Here is a 20,826-nt window from a genome sequence, read left to right on the forward strand (position 1 = left end):
TTATTCTGCCTTATGCTGAGGGGAGGATTCAAACTGCTCAGCAAAAATGAATCTTGATAGTGAAATTTTAATTAACTTAATTAAAATTAACTTAAAGAGAATTAACTTTTCTCTTTAATTGGATTTCTCTTCCCCCCACTTCCCTCTCTCCTTCCTCGTCCGTTTTTTTTTTTTTTTTTCACCCGAGCTTCCATCCTGCATTCACATCCAGCTGCTTTCCCTTCTACCATCTTTCTTAACTACAATCAGCAACTCCCCAGGTCCAGCTGTCTCTCTCTCTAATTCCCTCAACAGCTCTTTCCCTTTCTTCCCCTTTCTGGCCCATCCAGCTTTCCTCCCTCCCCTCCCCACAGCTCCAAGGGTCCCCAGGAGATCAAAGAGTGACAATGTGGCTGCAGCCCAGCGGGGAGAACTTTCCAGCTCCCCCTCCCGGCTGGGCTGAGCTGCAAGGCTGAGGACTGGAGGCTTGGCCGGGACGTCTTGGCTTCTTGGGGGGGAATTATGAAGCTGTGTTGTACATCACAGAAAAGTACAACTCCCTTTGTGTTGGTTAGCATGGTGTCTCTTGGTTCGGGTCTTTGCCACACTTTCTTGAAAGGCATTGTTTACCCCGGGGTTTTGGAGGTGAGGAGCAGTGCGGGTGGGAGCGGAGAGGACAGCGGGAGTGCTTTCCTAGTGCGGAATAGACCCGAGAAAAGTCGCCCCTGCTGGGGGCTGGGGGCGGAGTGCGTGCCCGCATAGGAGGGGGGGCCTCTACTGGCCAATCAGGAGGCGAGGCCAGGCCCGGCTTCCCCTCCCCTCCCCGCTCGCGGGCGGGCGGCGCGCAGTGGAAAGTTGGGAGCAGCAGCCCCTGGCCCCGCGGAGAGCAGCGCGGCGGCGGCGGAGCGAGGGCAGCCGACTAGGCGCGGCGCCGCTGGCTCGGAGCAGCCCCCAGGGCATGGGCCGGCGCGCCGTCTGCACTCAGCCACACGCCGCCCGGGCTGCGGGCACTCGGCCGTCCCGGAGGAAGTTGCGTCCGGACAAAAGCCGTCTCATCTCAGCCCGCCCGGCCCCTGCAGGGATTCGGGTTGAGTGTTCATCCCCATCTGATTCTCAGCCCCTAACTTTTTTTGCGAGTTCAAAGAGATTTCGGGAGTGGAATGAATTACCCCGAGAGGAAACCCGCTGCCTGTTGTTGAGAAAGGATCAGCACAGTGCTTAGGCGCTCAAGGGGGGGAAAAAAAGAAAAGAAAGACAAAATGATTTCCTGGGACATTGTCCACACAGTATTCCTGTTCGCTCTTCTTTATCCTTCTTCCCTAGCTGAAGATGCAAGCCTCCGGTCAGAGATTAGGGCTGAGGAGATTCCCGAGGGGGCCTCTACCTTAGCTTTTGTGTTTGATGTGACTGGTTCCATGTATGACGATTTAGTTCAGGTTATCGAGGGGGCTTCTAAAATTTTGGAGACGTCTTTGAAAAGACCTAAGAGACCTCTTTTCAACTTTGCTTTGGTGCCTTTCCATGATCCAGGTAAGGGAAATATTTATTCCTTGTTATTCTTTATGATGACATTATTTCTTATGCTATGAAATTGTGTCAGGACGTTTCAAAACCATTAAAAAAATGTGTAGCCGAATACAGTTGTAACAAAGAATTGCTCGCCCGCATCTGTGTTTGCTCTGATACGTTTTCAAGTCTGAGCCATGGAGATGCTTTGTTTAGAGGGCTGGTACAGTGGTACCCAAATCTAGAAAGGTGGAATTCTGAAAACCAGAACCAGAAGAACGATATCAAAATCAGAGTTAATTGACTTAAGTTGTTTTTGTTAGAACTAAAGAATGTTTAATTAAGAAGGTGAATTGGCACATGGGTATTTAGCTACAGTACTTTGGTAAGAGCTAACATCCAGGTTAAGAGCATGCTCAAGATAACTCTCAAGGATGGGGGAGGAAAACCTGTTATTTGAGACACAAGGAAGCTTGTAAGTGATTACTAGTGCACTGAAGAGATGAAAATAAGAGAGAAGCCATTCATTTCTTAATTGAATCTATTCGTCTTTGCACCTGATCGTCATTAGTTAGGTCCCCAGATGGTGGTAAATGTTTTGTCTAGGTCTCATCCAGTAGAAATGCATGTAATTTGGTATGTTGGTGTTTTTAAAGGTGGTTGAAGCAGAATTGCTTTATTTTTTGCCCTAAAGCCATGGGTTTCAGTTGCGCCACTGTAATTTGATCCTCTTTACTTTTTTCAGTTTCTCTTTAAAGTGGCACCTTTCTGTGAGGCTCATAGGAGCCCTCATTGTCATTGCTGAGGGTTGCATTGCAGAGCCAGCCCTGGGGCTGGCTGTCTAGCATCCACCTGAGTTTCATTAGCACAAGCCGCTGCTGAGTTGAAGAAATAAAGCAGTGGTTTCTTAAAAGCCCTCCCCCACTGGTTTACATTTTTATTGAAATTCCCTCTCTTCAGTGGAAGACGACACCACCTCTTCACAACGAAAGCTTGATGTTTAGAACCTCACATTCTTTCCTTGCGCATTTGACAAACATGTATGAGTTCAGATTATTGCTAGGCGTTAAGAATGGCAGGTTTCATCTATTAAAACATTTGGCAGGGGGAGGAATTTAGAGGGAAACAGAACTCGGGGGTTTTGGTTGCCGTTACTCTTCAGATGATGAAAACAATAACCTATCCTATTCTTCTGGGATATACATACATTTTAGTAATTTCTACATTGATTAAACGTGAAAGGTTCATATTCAAATGAAGAATTGAATGAACGTTTATTGTGTTAGCTGCCTTAGTGAGATACATCATGTGTTAACAATGTTTTAATTTATTAAATGTCAAAATGCCAGTTGTGATGCAATTCAATTCTTTTGTTATTTTGGAATAGACTAAATATGTTTCTCCTATAGGGATGAATCTCAAATTGGCTGAAAAATAAAATAAAACTTGTGTCCTCTAACATTTCAATGTGCTTTCCTCCAAAAAACTCTTGTGAGATGATGTTGCTGTAAACAGAACACAAAAATTGCCGCAGGTCATAAATGGAAACCAGATCATCATGATCGTTTGATATGATGTGAAAAACTATTGGAATAAATTGTATTGTGGTGTGCTGCCTTCCAATTATTACCGAATGGGAAAATTTTGTCGTAGCTGACTTTCTCCTACTTTAGCAATCATGATTCAAAGTAGGGGAAAGTTGATATGCTAAGAACATATGACTAATAAATTATAGCTATTTTGAATGAAATAATATGAGAAAATAGTTAATTTAAATTGGCTCCATAAAATTAATTGTAGGTATAATTCAGCAAAATTATTAATCCTAATTCCATTGAGATTCAAAGCAGAGGGAAGTGGCCAAGTGTTTGTCTAAGGCTAAAGTGTTTTTGACGATAAAGAGGGAAATCGAAATGAAAACATACTAATAACCTTTAGTTTACTAACTCACTGTAATCAATTGTAATATTATGTTTGCCATTTTCTGTTTGTGTATGTGTGCAATCATTAAGAGTTTTTGTTTCTCTTCTACTTCTCTGGTTGGTTATCAGCTTGCAATCACCAGTGGAAAGAAAGGGCCTTGCATGAGGGTTGGCTGTCTTACTCGGTGACATCAGAAAAGTCTCTCTGGCTTTGTGTGTCTGTTTCCTCAACTCGAAAATGACAGAATTGGATTTGAACATCTCTAAGGTCATTTCTAACTGTAATGTTTTACAACTGACTGTTTTACATGTGCTATTTTTTCACAGTCCCTGACACCTATTTGTAAATTTGGGTGATACAACTGACAGGCCAAGAAATGGTGTGTGTAATTTAATATAATGATTCTATGAATAACCTTGAGGACTTAGAGATTTTCGAAGTCCTTTGACATCTGCTGTTGCATTTAGCTAGATGAAATAATGGGTAAGTTCTGGGATATGGTCTCAGGCATTTAACAAAGACCTTCAGGCCTTTGCAGATCATTGCTCTGGATCTCTGCATTATAGTTTGGGGCAAGATGTGTGTTTTTTAGGGGGAGGTAAAATTGATATACATGGAAAATATAGACATTCAAGAGAAATGAATCTCTCGAGAAGTTGAGAAGGAGATGATAAAATCATTCGGAAAATGTGCATGTAGGAAGCTGGAGTTGGAGGACCCACAACACACCCGTGGTAGGAGTAAGTACCAGAGAGGACCTCGGTCATGGCAAGTCAAGGCAACCTTGTGATGCGAACTCTACTTATGATGGATTTTTCCACTAACATAATCACATTTAATGTATTGACATTTAAGTTTTCCTGAGATCTAATTCCTTTATCCATATAATCATTCTCTTAAAATCTACAATTCTGTGGTTTATTATATATTCAGAGAGGTGTGCAATCTGCATCTTAGTCAAATTGGGAACATTTTTCTCACTTTATTTATTTACTTATTTATTGTCTTTTTGCCTTTTCTAGGGCCACTCCTGTGGCATGTGGAAGTTCCCAAGCTAGGGGTCTAATCAGAGCTGTCGCCACCACCCTACACCAGAGTCACAGCAACGCGGGATCCGAGCTGCGTCTGCAACCTATAGCACAGCTCACGGCAACGCCGGATCCTTAACCCACTGAGCCAGGCTGGGGATTGAACCTGCAACCTCATGGTTCCTAGTCGGATTCGTTAACCACTGTGCCATGCGGGAACTCCAACATTTTTCTCACTTTGAAGAGAAATGTTTTAGTTATCGGTCTCTTACCCTTCTTTTTTTAATTTTAATTTTTAAAAAATTTTATTTATTTTTTTGGTCCTTTAACATTCATATCAACTTCCTCTCAGCCCTAAGCAGCTCCTGATTAACGCTTTGTGGATTTTCCTATTTTGGATTTTCATATGAATGGACTCATATGATATATGGTCTTTTTTGTGACTGGCTTCTTTTTACCTTAGCATAATGTTTTTAAGGTTCATCCATGTTGTACATGTATTAGTACTTTACTCATTTTTACAGTCAAATAATAGTCCGCTTATAGACATGATAGACATTTTATCTTTTAATCTGTAGTGGATATTTGGGTTGTTTCCACTTTTTGGCTATTACGAATAATGCTTCTATAAACATTTATGTACAAGTTTCAATGTGCACATATGTGATATCGTAGTTTATAAGAAGAAGTAAATATTTGGTCTTTGTCACCTTTTCTTAAAACCCTTGAAATTTTCAAAGTGATGAGAACCATAAAGGTATCTTCTGTTATGTTAATGAGGTGACTTTGGACCCCACTGAAGAAGGAGCTCGTTGCCAGGAGACTCAACCCGGTGATTAGAGGGTTGGAACTTTCAGTGCCACCCCCTGACCTCTGGAGAATGTTCCCTGTGTACTTGAAAAGAATTTGTATCCTGTTGTTTGGACATGGGGTGTTCTCTGTAGTCTGTTAAGTCCATCTGGTCTAACGTGTCATTTAGGGCCAACTTTTTCTTACTGACTTGTCTGTCTGGATCATCTCTTCATTGATACAAGTGGTATGTTTCAGTCCCCTGCTATTATTGTATTACTGTCCATTTTTCCCTTTATGTCTGTTAATACTTTATGTATTTAGATGTTTCTATGTTGGGTGACTACTACAAGTATTATATCCTTTTATTGGATTGATCCCTTTGTCATTATGTAACACTCTTCTTTGTCTCCTGTATAGTCTTTGTTTTAAAGCTTATTTTGTCATGTGTATTTCTACTCCAGCGACTCTTTTGTTTCTTTACGCATGGAATATCTTTTCTCATCCCTTCACTTCCAGTCTGTGCATGTGTTTTTAGAGCTAAAGTATCTTGTGGGCAGTGTGTATATACAGGGTTTATTTTTGTTTTAATCCATTCAGCCACCCTATGTGTTTTGATTGGAGCATTTAGCCTGTTTCCTTTTAGAATATTATTTGTAGGTTGTACTTATTGCCACTTAACAAAAGTTAATTGTTTTCTGGTTGTTTTTGTAGTCTCCTCTGTTTCTTTCTTCTTCTACTGTTTTCTTCCCTTGTGATCTGATGCCTTTTTTTTTTGGGGGGGGGGGTGCCATGCCCGAGGTATGTGGATGTTCCTGGGTCAGGAATCAAACAGGGATCACCACAGCAGCGACCCAAGCAACACCAGATCCTTAACCTGCTTTGCTGTAAGGGAACTCCTGATGACTTTTTTACTGTTGTGTTTGTATTCCTTTCTCTCTAATTTTTGTGTATCTGTTAAAGGTTTTGTATTTGTGGTTCCCATGAGGTTCGTATATGACAACCTGTGTGTAGAGAAGGCTGTTGGTTATTTAAGTTCAAGTATGGTCTAAAACCACTAGGTTTTTATTCCTCTGGCCCCAGCACATTCTACTTTTGATGTCATATTTACATTTTTTGTTTTGTTTGTTGCTTAACTGATTATTTTAGATGCCAGTGATGTTACTACTTTTGTCTTTTAATCTTCTTGCTGCCTTTACAGGTGTTTGAACCACTACCCCTCTACCCTTATTATATGTTTGCCTTTACTAGTGAGATTTTTTTCTTTCATGACTTGTTTTATCTTGTTTTGTTTGGTCATGGCCTTTTCCATTTAAAGAAGTCCTTTTAATATTTTTTGTAAGGCCGGTTCAGTGGTAGTGAACTCCTTAGCTTTAGCTTTTCTGGGAAACTCTTTATCTCTCCTTCAGTTATGAAAATTAACCTTGCTCAGTCGAGTATTCTTGGTTGTAGGCTTTAGCTTTTAGCCCTTGAATATTTTATGCCAGTCTCTTCTGGCCTGTACAGATTCTGCTGAAAATCAGCTGATCATCTTATGAGGGTTCCCTTATATATAACTCGGTGTTTTTCTCTTGCTGTTTTTAAGATTCTCTTTGTAAGTTTTGATATTTTAATTGTAATATGTCTTTGTGTGGGTCTCTTTGGGTTCATCCTATTTGGGACTCTCTCTGCTTCCTGGACTTAGATGTCAGTTTCTTTTGCCAGATTAAAGAAATTTTTAGCCATTATTTCTTCAAATAGGTTTTATGTTCTTTCTCTCTCCTGCCCCTTCTGGAACTCTTACATACAAATGTTAGTATGCTTGATATTGTCTCAGAGGTATCCTTAAACTATCTTTTTTATTGTTGTTATTCCTTTTCTTATTGCTATTATGATTGGGTGATTTCCGCTAGCCTGTCTTCCAGGTCACTGATTTGTCCTCTGCATTCTCCATTCTACTGTTGATTCTCTTTAGTGCATTTTTCATTTCATTTGTTCTTCATTTCTGATCAGTTCTTTTTTTTTTTCTGTCTCTTTGTTGATGCTTGCTGAATTCATCCGTTCTTCTTCTGAGTTCATTAAGCTTATTTATGACAATTACTTTTAACTGTTTATCTGGTAAATTGTTTATCTCTTTTTGTTTCTTTCTTTTCCTGAGACTTTAATCTTGTTCTTTTGTTTGGAAGGTATTTCTTTGTCTCCTCCTTTTGCCTAACTCTTTGTGTTTTTTTCTATATATGAGGTATATCAGCTGTGTCTCCTGGTCTTGAAAGAGTGGTCTTATATTAAAGGTGTCTTGTGGGGCCCAGTGGTACAATCCCCCCCTTATCTAAGAGCTAGGTGTTCCAAGGGTATCCCTTGTGTGGGCTGCATGCACTCTCCTGTTGTGGGTGGGCTGAGATTGCTGTGGGCACACTGTTGGGTTGGGCTGACTTGTAGCCCAGCCAGCTCTATGGCTCTGCTGTGATTATCATGGATGCCCTGGTAAACAGGGCTGTTCCCTAGCTGGCTGTCTCTGAGGTCTGGTCATGAGTGGGTTGGTGGGTAGGGCTGGCCCCTTGAGTAGGATCTGCTTTGGAAGAGTCAGTGAGGGGGTTGGTTGGGCAGGGCAGATCCACAGAGAAATGCCAGAGTAGGGCTTGTAGGTTGATGGAGAGTGACCAAAATGGTGCCCACCTGTGCCAGGCCAGCTAGATGGGTGGAGAGTAGAAAAATGGCACCTCCAATGCTTCCACCCCCAGAGAAAGTTCCACCAGATCCCTGCCCTTTGGCACTTGCCCTAAAGTTAGTCAATGAATCTCCTCTCCTGTGACCCAGCCCTTTTTCAAGCTACTGCCTCTCTACTGGGATTCAGAGGGAGTGAGTTTGTGCACAAGCCCTTCAAGAGCAGAGTCACAGTTTCCTATAGTCCTCTAACTCTCTGGAAGATAAGCCCCACTGGACTTCAAAGCCAGACGTTATGGGAGCTCATCTTCCTGGTACAGGTCCCCTGGGGTGGGGAGCCCAATGGGGACTTGGACCCCTAACTCCTCAGGGGGACATTCATGATTGTGCTATCTCTCCTGCTTGTTGGTTGCTGTGGTAGGAGCATGGGTTCTTATTAGACTGTGTCTCTGCACCACCCCTGTCTCAATGTGCCCTTTTCTTTTTATCCTTAGTTGTAGAAAATCTCTTCTACTAGTCTTCAGCTTGTTCTCAGAGATTGCTGTTTCATATATGTTTGTAGTTTTGATATATCTCTGGGATAAGGTGAAGTCAGGATCTTCCTACTCTGCCATCTAGATCAGCACATAATCATTCGGTTGTTTGAGAACAGACTAAAGTGGAGCAAGGGTAGACATGGGCATGGGGTGGGAGGAGCGGGGATCAGACATTATTGCCTCATTCAGGCAGAAGAGGATGGTATCTCGGGTGAAGTTGGTAGCTATAGAAGTTTTGGAAAATAGTTGGGTTCTGTGTATATTTTGGAGATGAAACCAAAAGGATTTAATGATGGACTGGATGTGATATGTGAGAAATATGACAGAAGACTAGACAGAGTCAGAGGATTTGGCTCGAGTGAGTGGAAGCATAGCATGGCCATTGCTGAGGTGGAAAAGAATGAACACAGAGCAGGTGTGAGAAAGAGTTGGAATCTGAGGCTTTTGTTTTTGTGTATGTTTGAGTTGCCTTTGTTATGCAAGTGGAGGTATTACAAAGGCACTTGGATATATGAAAATTGAGCTTAAGAGTAGAGGCCTGGGTCAGAGATAGAAACTTGGGATCTAGAGTCACACATAATATGGTAATCAGGGCAGTGAGGTTAGTTGGCACTACGAAGGGACTGATTAAATGAAGAATCATAGAAGTCTGAGGACCGAGCCTTGGAATATTCCAGCGTTTAGCAGTCAGGGATGAGGATAAAAGATCAAAGCAGCCCGAGAAATTTAAGACAGAGAGAGAGAGGAGTAAATTGTACTAGAAGTCAAGAGAAGAAAGCTTTTCAAGGAAGAAATACTAATCTGTTAGTTAAGAAGAAGACTGAGAACTGTCTAAACTACTTAACAACGTGGGAGTCGTTGATGTCTCAACAAGAAATGATGGGGGTAAAAGCCTGTTTGGAGAGAACTTAAAGGAAAATGGGAGAAGAGCAGTTGGAAATCCTTGGAATTACATTGCTGTTTCCAACTGCCGGGAAGGTTGTTTTGTTTATGAAGCTAAAATTAAATTCAATAAATGATTCAACTAGTATTTTGCAAAATGTGAATGCAACGTAGGAGAAAGGACGTCCAATTTGGAACAGATTTGTGATTCCTTCCTTGTTTTTGTCATATTGGTAGATTATTACCAAAGTCCATGGTTTTAATCATAATATAGTGAAAGATGAAAGACTGAAAAGAGACTCAGAATGGCAAGGACTTGACTCATTGGGAGAAATGTCAGCATTACATGTCTCTCTGCTTATGAGTTTCATGATAATAAAACCTATGAGCCCTAAATGACTTTGGTTCTTCAGCACTACACCATGGTTTTTTTTTGTTGTTGTTGTTGTTTTTAAAAAAAACAACAACACTCCAGGCCTTCTTTTATGAAAATATTCTTTTAGAGAATTTTTCTGAGCAACAGAACAGAAAATTTTTACAAGGAAAGTATTGCACATTCAGTCCTTGAAAACCTATACAAATTTAGATGAGCTCAACTTCAAATTGAATGTTTTCAGTTTCAGTATATATAGAAAAGGAGCCAAGACGCTATCAGTCTCCCTTGGCCTCTTGGACATCCTACAGGAAGAAGGATTTTCATGAGGAAGAGGATTCTCTTTTAGGTCCAAGAGAAGTCTAACCAAAGGAAATGAACGGAACTTGAAGAGTGGGAGATTTTGGTTAGACAGTGATAACTGTGTTTCCTAGGAAGAAAGACTATTTTATCCCAAGAGAGTAGATGCCACGTCACTGGTTGTTTTTGAGGATATGTAGAGACGTTTTGATGTGCACAGTGAAAACTTTCAAAGTTCAGAGACTCAATTTTGATATATCATGTTAAACATGTTAGGGATGTTTCTTTTTTCTTTCTTTTTTTTTTTTGTCTTTTTTCAGGGCTGCACCGTGGCATATGGAGGTTCCCAGGCTAGGGTCTTATTGTAGCTGTTGCTGCCAGCCTATGCCCCAGCCACAGCAACACCAGATCTGAGCCACATCTGTGACCTACACCACAGCTCAGGGCAACGCCGGATCCTTAACCCACTGAGTGAGGCCAGGGATTGAACCCGCAACCGCATGGTTCCTAGTCAGGTTCATTTCTGCTGCATCACAACAGGAACTCCAGGGATGTTTCTGTTTTTAAAAATCATCTGTGATTCCCACACAATGAAGGGTTTTGTTTGTTTTTTTTTCCTTTTTTTCCTTGTTAAGCTGAGGAACAGCCTTCTAATTGATTGATAGTAAATCAGAAATTGGTTTTGCTAGTCAAACAAACAACAACCATTCTCAGTGATCTTTATAACTGTGCTTACTTATCTTTAAGCTCCTTAGGCATGGACTGCTCTATTTATTTTACAGGCCCAGGACGAAGTAGATACTCAAGAAATGTTTCATGAATGAATGAATGCTGGAAACAAGAACCCATGATTTCTCTGGGTATTTTAATCTTGTCTTTAATGCCTATGATTTTACATTAAAAATGTTTACTTATTGTAACATTTGGAAGAATAAAACTAAACATGATCACTCACGAATTAGGCGTTTTTGGTGATATTTATCTCCCATTCAAGCTTGAAGATGAAATGGAAGGATCACTGTGACCTAGATAATGCCTGAGTCTTGGGTAGTCACTGAAGTTTGTAGAGCAGGTGAATTTGGTGGTGGGGGTAGACGGAAATTTCTGTGCAATCTGGAATGGCTCAGCTGCATGCTATCTGCATACTGTATCCAGGTTGCCTATCTTCCAGTTTAAATTGGACTGGCTGAAAAAATGTCACAACAAGTAAATTAATTTCTAAGGAGCACTGTGTAAACAGTCACATCCCCTGTGGTTCTCAAAAGTCTATAGGGATTCTCAACCTTGTTTTTTTTCTTTTCCAATAAATCTCTGTGAGGATTCCCCATCTCTACAGAGAATAGGAAACATAGAGAAACGGGCTCATGTTATGTCAGGTGTAAGGTGTAATGATATCAGTGTTCCCCACTTTAATGGTGTTGTCATGGTTAAATTAAAAAAGTATGTGTGAAAGTCCTTTAAAAGTACTGTAGAATCTATGGTGTTGCTCTTACTTAGTGAATCACATTTGTCTATAAAGATTGAATAGGTACTGTTGAAGAGTCAGTTATTAAGAAAAATAGTAAAACATTTATATAGTCAATTAAAAAAATTAAGTTGGAAAAAAATACCTCCTTAATGACTTGGCTGTTAACCAACCTATAGAGAAAGGACAGTTCAAGCCAGTTCAAATGTAGTACCACTCTGACATACTCAGTATTTGAGACACATGTCGTTTTTGCCACACTATCCCCTGGAGCCCTAGACCACTGCTTCATAATTAGGAAACCAGCCAGAGAATTAAAAAAATCCAGGAGTTCTTATACTTGAGTGGGTTAAGAACCTGAGGATGCAGTTAAGCAGGTGAAAGATCCTGTGTTGCTGCCTTGCTTATCGGGTTAAGGATTCTGTGTTGCTGCAAACGGTGTTGCAGATCTGCATGCTCAGATCTGGCACTGCTGTGCCTGTGACGTAGGCCTGCAGCTGCATCTCTCATTTGACCCCGAGGCCAGGAAATTCCATATGCCACAAGTGCAGCCGTAAAAAGAAAAAAAAGTAAAAAAATCCAAAGATCAACCTCTTTATTTCTTCCTCTTTTTTCTTGATCTCTTTTCTTTCTTTCTCACTTTCTCTTTTCCCCCTCTTTCTTTCTCCCTCTTTTTCTTCCTTTCTTTCTCTCTCCCTCTTCCTTCCTCTCTCTCTCTCTCTCTTTCTTTCTTTCTCTTTCTTTTTCAGCTACATCCTTGGCATATGGAAGTTCCTGGGCCTGGGATCTAATCTGAGGCACAGCTCTGACCTACGTCACAATGGGTAACACCAGGCCAGGGATTGAATCCGCAGCACTGCAGAGACAATGTGGGATCCTTAACCCAGTATGCCACAGTGGGAACTCCTTAAGCCATTGGATTTATTGATTTATTTACTCACCAGTCCATAGTCGACTTCTTCCTGTTTGTCAAGGACTATGTTAGATACATTTGATTCAAAGATAATTAGGCATAGCTCAATAGTCAGAGTTCCCGTTGTGGCTCAGTGGTAATGAACCTGCCTAGTATTCATGAGAACACAGGTTTGATCCCTGGCCTTGCTCAGTGTTCTGGTGATGCCATGAGCTATGGTGTGGGTCACAGATGTGGCTTGGATCCCACGTTGCTGTGGCTACGGTGCAGGCCAGTGGCTACAGCTCTGATTTGACCCCTAGCCTGGGAAGTTCCCTATGCCATGGGTGCAGCCCTAAAAAAGATAAAAAAAAAAAAAAAGTCTTTGGGAAGAAGGACAAGGGAAATAACAATATTATATACCGCAAAACATTTTATAGTGGAAAAAAATCTATGGGGGATTGTGTGAGGGAGAGCAGTTTTCCTGATCCCAGCTTCAAGAGGGTGAGGGTCAGCAAAGGTTTTCTGAAAGAATGTGATCAGAAGAAAATACATGAGGAAAAGCAGTTTGATCCAAATAGGAAGAAGTTTGAATTTCATCCTGAAAGCTGTCGGGAACCTGGAAGGTTTCTAAGCGAAAAGTGACATGATTGGGTTTTCATTTTGGATCCTTTTGTCTGGGGTGGATTGATGCAAGGCAGTCCCAAGAGCTGAGAGGTGAAATCTGAGGCCATCATAGCACTTCAGAGCTGGTGGTGGGGGAATTGAGGGGACTTGAGCAGAGGATGTAGTGTATGGGTTTCTGAGCTCTTAAAGACCAAAAGCCTGGACTTGGCCCTTAGAACATGGAGAAGAGGGAAATAGGATTGCCTTCTGTAGATTAAAAGATGAAATGAGCATAACAGGTGAAAAAGGTAGGTAAAGTTAGCTTTAAGAGATACCATTACTGCTGGGGAGTAGTCTTGATTATAAGCTCCTTATACATTAACCTGCCCCAAATAAAATATCAACCTATTTTGACCTCCTGTGGGAGGTCAGCCGTGAGGTAAAGAATCATGGAACAGACTTGGACATTGTACAACCAAGTTCTTTTAAAAGAAAATGCTGTAGTTGACATATTACATTGTATTAGTTTCAGGTGTACAGCAGAATGATTTAACCTTGGTCTGTATTATGATATGATCACCACACTAGTCTAGTTAAGATCTGAGGCCATAGATGCAACAAAATGGTTTTTTCTCATGATGAGAACTTTAAGATTTACTGTCTTAGCAACTTTCAAACATGCAATATTGACTATAGTCACCAACATCCCTATGACGTATTTATTTTGTAACTGGAAGTTTTTTGGTTTTGTTTTTATTTTGTTTTGTTTATTTGTTTGTTTTTTGTCTTTTTGCTATTTCTTGGGCCGCTCCCTCGGCATATGGAGGTTCCAAGGCTATGGGTCGAATTGGAGCTGTAGCCACCGGCATACACCAGAGCGACAGGAACGCTGGATCCAAGCCACATCTGCAACCTACACCGCAGCTCACGGCAACGCCAAATCGTTAGCCCACTGAGCAAGGGCAGGGACTGAACCCACAACCTCATGGTTCCTAGTCGGATTCGTTAACCACTGCACCACGACGGGAACTCCCTGTAACTGGAAGTTTTTGACGCCCTTTACCAATTTTGGTCACCCCATCCCCTGCCTCTGGCAATCACTAACCTGTTTTCTGTTTCTGAGTTTTGTTTTTTTTTTTGTTGTTGTTGTTGAGCCTCCACATGTGAGAACATTTGTTCTTTCTCCATCTGATTTATTTAACTTTGCAGAAACTCAAGGTCCATCCATGTTGTCGCACATGGCAAGATTTCCTTCTTTTTGTGGCTGAATGCTATCCTTCTGTGTGTGTACGCATGTATGTGCACATGTGTGCCACATTTTCTCTATCCATGCCTCCATCAGTAAATACTTAGGTTGCTTCCATATTTCGGCTATTGTAAACAATTCTGCGATGAACAGGGAGGTTCATTTATTTTTCTGAGTTAGTGTTTTGGTTTTCTTTAGATAAGTACCCTGAAGTGAATTTGCTGGATGATGCTGTATTCTATTTTTAATTTTTGAGGAACCCCTATATTGTTTTCCATAGTAACTGAATCAATTTATATTCCCACCAACAGTGCACACAAGATCCTTTTTCTTCATATCCTCTCCAGCACTATTTTGATCTTGTCTTTTGGGTAATAGCCATTCTGACAGATGTGAAGTGATATCTCATAGTGGTTTTGATTTGCATTTCCTGATGGTTAACAGTGTTGATTACTTTGCATTTACCTGTTGACCATCTGTATGTCTTCTTTGGAAAGATGTCGCTTCAGAGCCTCTGACTGTTTTTAAATTATATTCTTTTTGCCAAGTTCTGTCTGGGGTTCAGCATGTTATTTCCTTCTACACTTAACTACCCGGTCCACCATAAGCAACATTCCAACTGTGGTGATAGACTGTTTATTCTTAGAAATATGTAATGATGTCATTACATATTTGGATCATACTATTAACCCTCCTTGTTTTGGTTCCATGCTCACCAAACAGCCTCCTAATAATTTAACCTCATGGACTTTCCTTATAGGGAGAGAATGCTCCGGTCAGACTGGCGTATACATCAGATTCACCAGACAGTTATATTCCTCGTTGGTAACTCATGTTTTGGCACACCAGTTGTATACATCTGTCTCTGCTGTTTAAAATATTCTGACAGTGTCAAGTCAAAGTTTTTGAATTTGCAAGTCTGAGAGCCAGACCTTAATTAATGGTGAATTTATCAAAGTAAGTGTCGCCTGGTGTGGATCTGTTTGGGTGGCCTGTCCGTCTCCAGGTATCACTCCTCGGTATTTCCAGCTGTTAGTGTTAGAGTAGACCGTGCCAAGTGACTTTTCTGTCCACTTGAAGCTTGTGTAGATGACAGCTGAAGCCATCGGAATAAAGGAGATTATCTAAAGAGAGTGTAGATTGAGGAGAGAGGAAGACGGGCTAAAGTGTGGTGAATACAAACTTTTAAAATAGGGTGAAAAGGGGCAGTTCATAAAGGATTCTGGAAAGGAGAGTCTCAGGTAAAATAGGAAGGAAAGGAAAGAGCAGTGTTTGGAAATCTTAAGTTTTTAGTTTTAAGCAGAAGAAGTTGTCAACTTTGTCCATTTATAAGATGATTGAAAATAAAGTCTAGGAGTTCCCGTCGTGGCACAGTGGTTAACGAATCCGACTAGGAACCATGAGGTTGCGGGTTTGGTCCCTGCCCTTGCTCAGTGGGTTAACGATCTGGCGTTGCCGTGAGCTGTGGTGTAGGTTGCAGACGCGGCTCGGACCCCGCGTTGCTGTGGCTCTGGCGTAGGCCGGTGGCTACAGCTCCGATTCGACCCCTAGCCTGGGAACCTCCATATGCCGCGGGAGCGGCCCACGAAATAGCAAAAAAGACAAAAAAAAAAAAGAAAATAAAGTCTAAACCAAAAAGCTGAAATAAAATAGACAATTTCATTGGACTTGTGGAACGAAACCATCTGTTCTGTGGCAGAAATGATGGGTAACAGAATGGAGCTGTTGAATGCGGTATGTTCATCATGAAACATATAACTCTCTGGTTTAAACCATAGGCTCTAGATTGGAAGACGGGCTCCACCCTTACTTATTGTATAATCTTTAGTTCTTTATGATTCCATTTCCGTAAATGGGGATAACATTGTGAGGATTGAAATACTAGATGTCCAAAACTTAAAACATTCCTTTCACACAGTAAATTCTCCATAAACTTTAGTTTTGGGGATTAAAGCACATTTTTTAAGGTGGGAGAGAGGATATTTAAATACTGATGGAAGAGAGTCAATAGACTAGAAGAGACAAAATATGCCAAAGAGAACAGATAATTTATAAAACCAGGACTCTGAGGAAGCACCTGGAGACAAGATGCGAAGTGGAAGGATTGGTAGTTGGCAGAAGACCTTTGGTTGAGTGTGATAGGAGCGAACAGACCATTGACAGGTACGGTCATGGACAAGACAGTCACTGAGGATGAAGGATGTTGGGTGACTTCCTGTCCGATGGACTCTTTTTGCCTCATAGAAACAGAAAGGAGAGTCATTTGATGCAGAGGAAGCAGTGGCAGAAGACTTAAGTGAGGGATTTTAGAAAAATGATGGCGTGTTGGAGGTAGAAGTTGCCTATGGACACACAGGCAGTTTCCTAGGTGAATTGTGGTTCAGATGAATTTGTAATGCTTGAGTATTGCTTGGCTGTGTGATTTTCTCCAGTAGTTCACATGGGCTTATTTGCTGAAATTGACCACTTGTTTGATCTAAGACTGGGATTTCATTGAGAGGTGTGGCTAAAGAAATAGGATATGGTTCTGAAGAATATATGTGTGTGTGTGTGTGTGTGTGTGTGTGTATTTGTTTGTTTAGTGCCACACATGCAACATATGGAAGTTCACAGGCTAGGGGTTGAATCAGAGCTGCAGCTGCTAGCCTAAACCACAGCCACAGCAACTCATGATCCAAGCCGTGTCTGTGACCTACACCACACCTCATGGTAATGCCAGATCCTTAACCCACTGAGTGAGGCCAGAGATCAAACCCACATCCTCATGGACACTAGTTGGATTTGTTACCACCGAGGCACAATGGGAACTCCCAGAAGAATATTGATGAGAGAGATTCAGGTGTCCATAGAGTCAAACCTGGATGTATTAGACTGAAATGAGTTGAGATTTTGTGTGTGAATGACACTATAACAAGGAATTCAGGATTAATTGGTAAGAATGGCCAGAGTGATTGACTGTAGGATTCAGCTTGGGTAGAAAAGGAAGTTAAACTAGAATGAACATTGTGGGATTGAGATCAAGCAGCAACGTGAGTCTGCTCTTTTGGATCTGGATGTTAAAGTAACCCAGATAATAACAGAACTTAAAATGGTGGGGAAGACAGTGAGTCAGGCATCAGTTGTTTTCAAGTTAAAATATAGTCGATTTACAATGCTGTGCCATTTTCTGCTGTACAGCAAAGTGACCCAGTCATACATATATATACATTTTTTTTTGTCACATTATCTTGGTCTGTCCCAAGGGATTGGATATGGCTCCCTGTGCTATATAGTAGGACCTAATTCCTTATCCATTCTAAATATAATAGTTAGCAGCTACACGAACCCCAAACTCCCAATCCATCCTACTCCTAACCCCCTACCACTTAGCAACCACAAGTCTGTTCTCTATGTCTTTGAGTCTGTTTCTCATTGCATATCCATTCTCAATATAATAGTTTGCATCTGTGAACCCCAAACTCCCAGTTCATCCTACTCCTAACCCCCTACCACTTAGCAACCCCAAGCCTGTTCTCTATGTCTGTGTGTCTGTTTCCATTTTGTAGATAGATCCATTTGTATCATTCCACATATAAGTGATATCATATGGTATTTGTCTTTCTCTTTCAAAGTTATTTCATTTAATATGATAATCCCTAGTTGTGTGCACGTTGTTGGCAATGGTGTTATTATTTTTTTTTAAGGCTGAGTAGTATTCCATTGTATATATGTACCACATGTTCTTAATCCATTCCTCAGTTGATGGACATTTAGGTTGTTTCCATGTTGTGGCTATTGTGAATAGTGCTGCATTGAACATAGGTGTGCATGTATCCTTTTTGAATTCAGTTTTATTTAATAGGAATTGTTGAGAAGTCTTTAGGTGGCAGCTGAAAATATTGAAGGAGGGTTAGAGAGTGTCATAGGTGGCATACACCTCAAAATGGCAGGTGTTTTCTCTGAATGTAGAGAAATGGTAGACTGGGCGTGGCTAAAATGATGACCCTCCTTCTGGCCCTGGTGTGTCTGGGTGTTGGAGAATGAGCACACTCCACTTGGGAGGCTTTTGGGGAGGTGGTGCCGTCAGTGGAGTACGCAGTTTCAGCTAAAGTGGGACCCGAAGCGTTCCTGTGGGAAGATGGTTTTGGACGCCCATAGGACTTGTGAGGGTATAGGGTAGTGATGAATGGGTCGGGAGAGAGGAAACAGGATGAGGGGAAGAGGAATTGGCTGCGTTTGGGACAGTGGCCACAGATGATGGTGAGGTGCAGCAGGGCAGGATGGGCTAGTTGCAATGTCTGAGGCTTGGATGTGAATTTAAGAAGCCGACGATCCAGGCCCTGGGAGAGTTGGAGCCTCCTGAAGTCAGCTGTTGCAGACGGCATGGATGGCAGGGACTCCTGAGGAGACCCTTCAGCTCAGATGTCGTAGTGACACAGGCTTGGAAGCATCATTTTTGTTTTCTACTAATAACAGCTACCATTTTATTTTTCTCATTACTGTGGACCAGACACCGAACTAGATACAACATGTGGCTCATAAAAACTCTTCAGTGGTGGATGTTTACATTGGAGGCAGTGAGCCTTACATGAACTCTCATGTTATGTAGAAACTTTCTAGAAGAAGAATTGCTTTCTATACGTTAGTTTTTGCTGCCTTATTTTCATTTTGAGAAATGTGTGAGATTGAGATATGCCCAGGAAGGCATGGTGAAGGGAACATCATGTTAGTTTGTGAGGGCTGCCGGAACAAAGGACCACAAACGGGGTGGCTTTAAACAACAGAAATTTATTGTCTCACAGTTCTGGAGGCCAGAAGTCTGAAATCAAGATGTTGGCAGGGCCGTTTCCTTCTGTGAGGGCTGGGAGAGTCTGTTTCACGCCTCTCTTCTAGCTTCTCATGCTTGGCTGGCAGTGCTTGGTGTATTCTTGGCTCATAGATGCATCACTGTCTGTCTTCATGTTCACAGGTGGTCTCCCTGTGTGCTGTGTCAGTTTTCCCTGTTAGGACACCAGTCATTGGATGATTGGCCCACCCTACTTCAGTATGACCTCATCTTAACGAACTGTATCTGAGACAACCTTATTTCTAAAAAAGGTCATATCTGGAGGTGCTGGGGGATAGCACTTTAACCTATGAATTTCTGAGGGACACCATTCCACCCATGATGAGACCATTTGGTAATTAACATTAAAAAAAACTATTTTGGAGCTCCCGTCGTGGCTCAGTGGTTAATGAATCCGACTAGGAACCATGAAGTTGCAGGTTCGGTCCCTGGCCTTGCTCAGTTTGGTTAAGGATCCAGCGTTGCCTTTTTAGAAAAGTAAAAAAAAAAAAGCGCAAAAAAACAAACAAAAAAAACCCCAAAAAACTATTTTACTAGAGAGTCTCAGTTTATTCTATAAATTTTTTTTTTTTTTTTTTTGTCTTTTGAGGGCCAAACCCACGGCATATGGAGGTTCCCAGGCTTGGGGTCTAATTGGAGCTACAGCCACAGCCACAGCAATGCCAGATTTGAGCTGCGTCCTCAACCTACACCACAGCTCACAGCAACACCGGATCCTTAACCCACTGAGCAAGGCCAGGGATTGAACCCGCAACCTCATGATTCCCAGTCGGATTCGTTAACCACTGCGCCACGACGGGAACTCCGAACTCCTATAAATTTTTAATGAAAATATTGGCATCAGGGAGTGTTATGGACTCTAAGCTCTGACCTCTCTTTGGATAGGAACAGGATTCTCACTGGGCGAAGTAATATATTTATGATGCTAGTTAAGTCCTTGAGATAATTTAAATGAAAAAAAAAAAAACCCTGAATTTTACTCTTAAAGCATTTAATACTTAACAGCATTTACTCTTAAAACTTTTAGTAAGGTTTTACTTGATTTTTTTCTTTTGGTGATATTGAAACATTTAATTTTGAAATGGGGGAAATTATATAGGAGCTAGGAATTCTGGGAATTATGTGTGTGTTCCAATCTTTTGAATTTGTATACCTCTAGATTTCTTTCCTTGGAAACTTCAAACACACTAATTGGAGCAATTTTTCCACTAGCACTAAATCTCTGAGAGCTTACCTTTAAGCATTATTTTATTCTCAGGTAGGAGGAATTCCTTGAAGTTCTTAGGCTGGAAGTCACTCTGCCATCGAAAATGCTTCAGGGCAACTTATCACCTGTTCTTGCCAACACTGAGAGAGGCTGGCTCTGTGAGGCTGATGGGTGATGGGGAAGAGATAAATAAGTGAGATGGATCTTGTTCCTTAATATTTCTTTTTTTAAAGAACCAGTGGAGGTTAAGAGAAAATACATTATCTCATTAAGCAGTAGAGAACAAAATTCTGAAAAAGATGATTGTACTCTCTGACATACCCGTTTTTGAGATTCAAAGTGAAATCTGTTTCGCTTTTTAGCTCATTATTCCTACTTCAAAGCCCTTTGCCGGAGTACACAGAAAACCTCATTTCTATTGTTTCGTACTCCCCGAGGGTCTTCCCGGTTCTTCTTAGGTGAACTTGTTCACCAGCCCCTGGATCAGGTGATCACACTTTTGCCTTGAAGTTTTCTTCTCAGCCACACCCTATGATGGAATGTCTCTCTGTGTGCCAGACATTTTCTTTTCTGTACTTAAAATATTTTTCAAAATTTCATCTCTTTCAAGGAATTTTCCTGGAGTG

The 20,826-nt window shown here is 41.3% G+C and overlaps 1 protein-coding gene across 2 annotated transcripts in view; it reads left to right on the plus strand.

The window, feature by feature from the left end:
• Positions 1 to 844: 844 nt before the first annotated feature.
• The window catches only part of HMCN1 (hemicentin 1), a 497,854-nt gene continuing 477,872 nt past the window's right edge, over positions 845 to 20,826 (plus strand). Inside the window, exon 1 of one of the 2 annotated variants that reach the window (XM_047753862.1) lies at positions 845 to 1,509. In XM_047753862.1, coding sequence (XP_047609818.1) covers positions 1,239 to 1,509 — 271 coding nt within the window. In that variant the 5' untranslated portion in view covers positions 845 to 1,238. The remainder of the gene's footprint in view (positions 1,510 to 20,826) is intronic. The other variant, XM_047753863.1, reaches the window with a different exon arrangement.

The sequence above is a fragment of the Phacochoerus africanus genome, chromosome 11 (assembly GCF_016906955.1).
Source record: "Phacochoerus africanus isolate WHEZ1 chromosome 11, ROS_Pafr_v1, whole genome shotgun sequence".
NCBI lineage: Eukaryota > Metazoa > Chordata > Mammalia > Artiodactyla > Suidae > Phacochoerus > Phacochoerus africanus.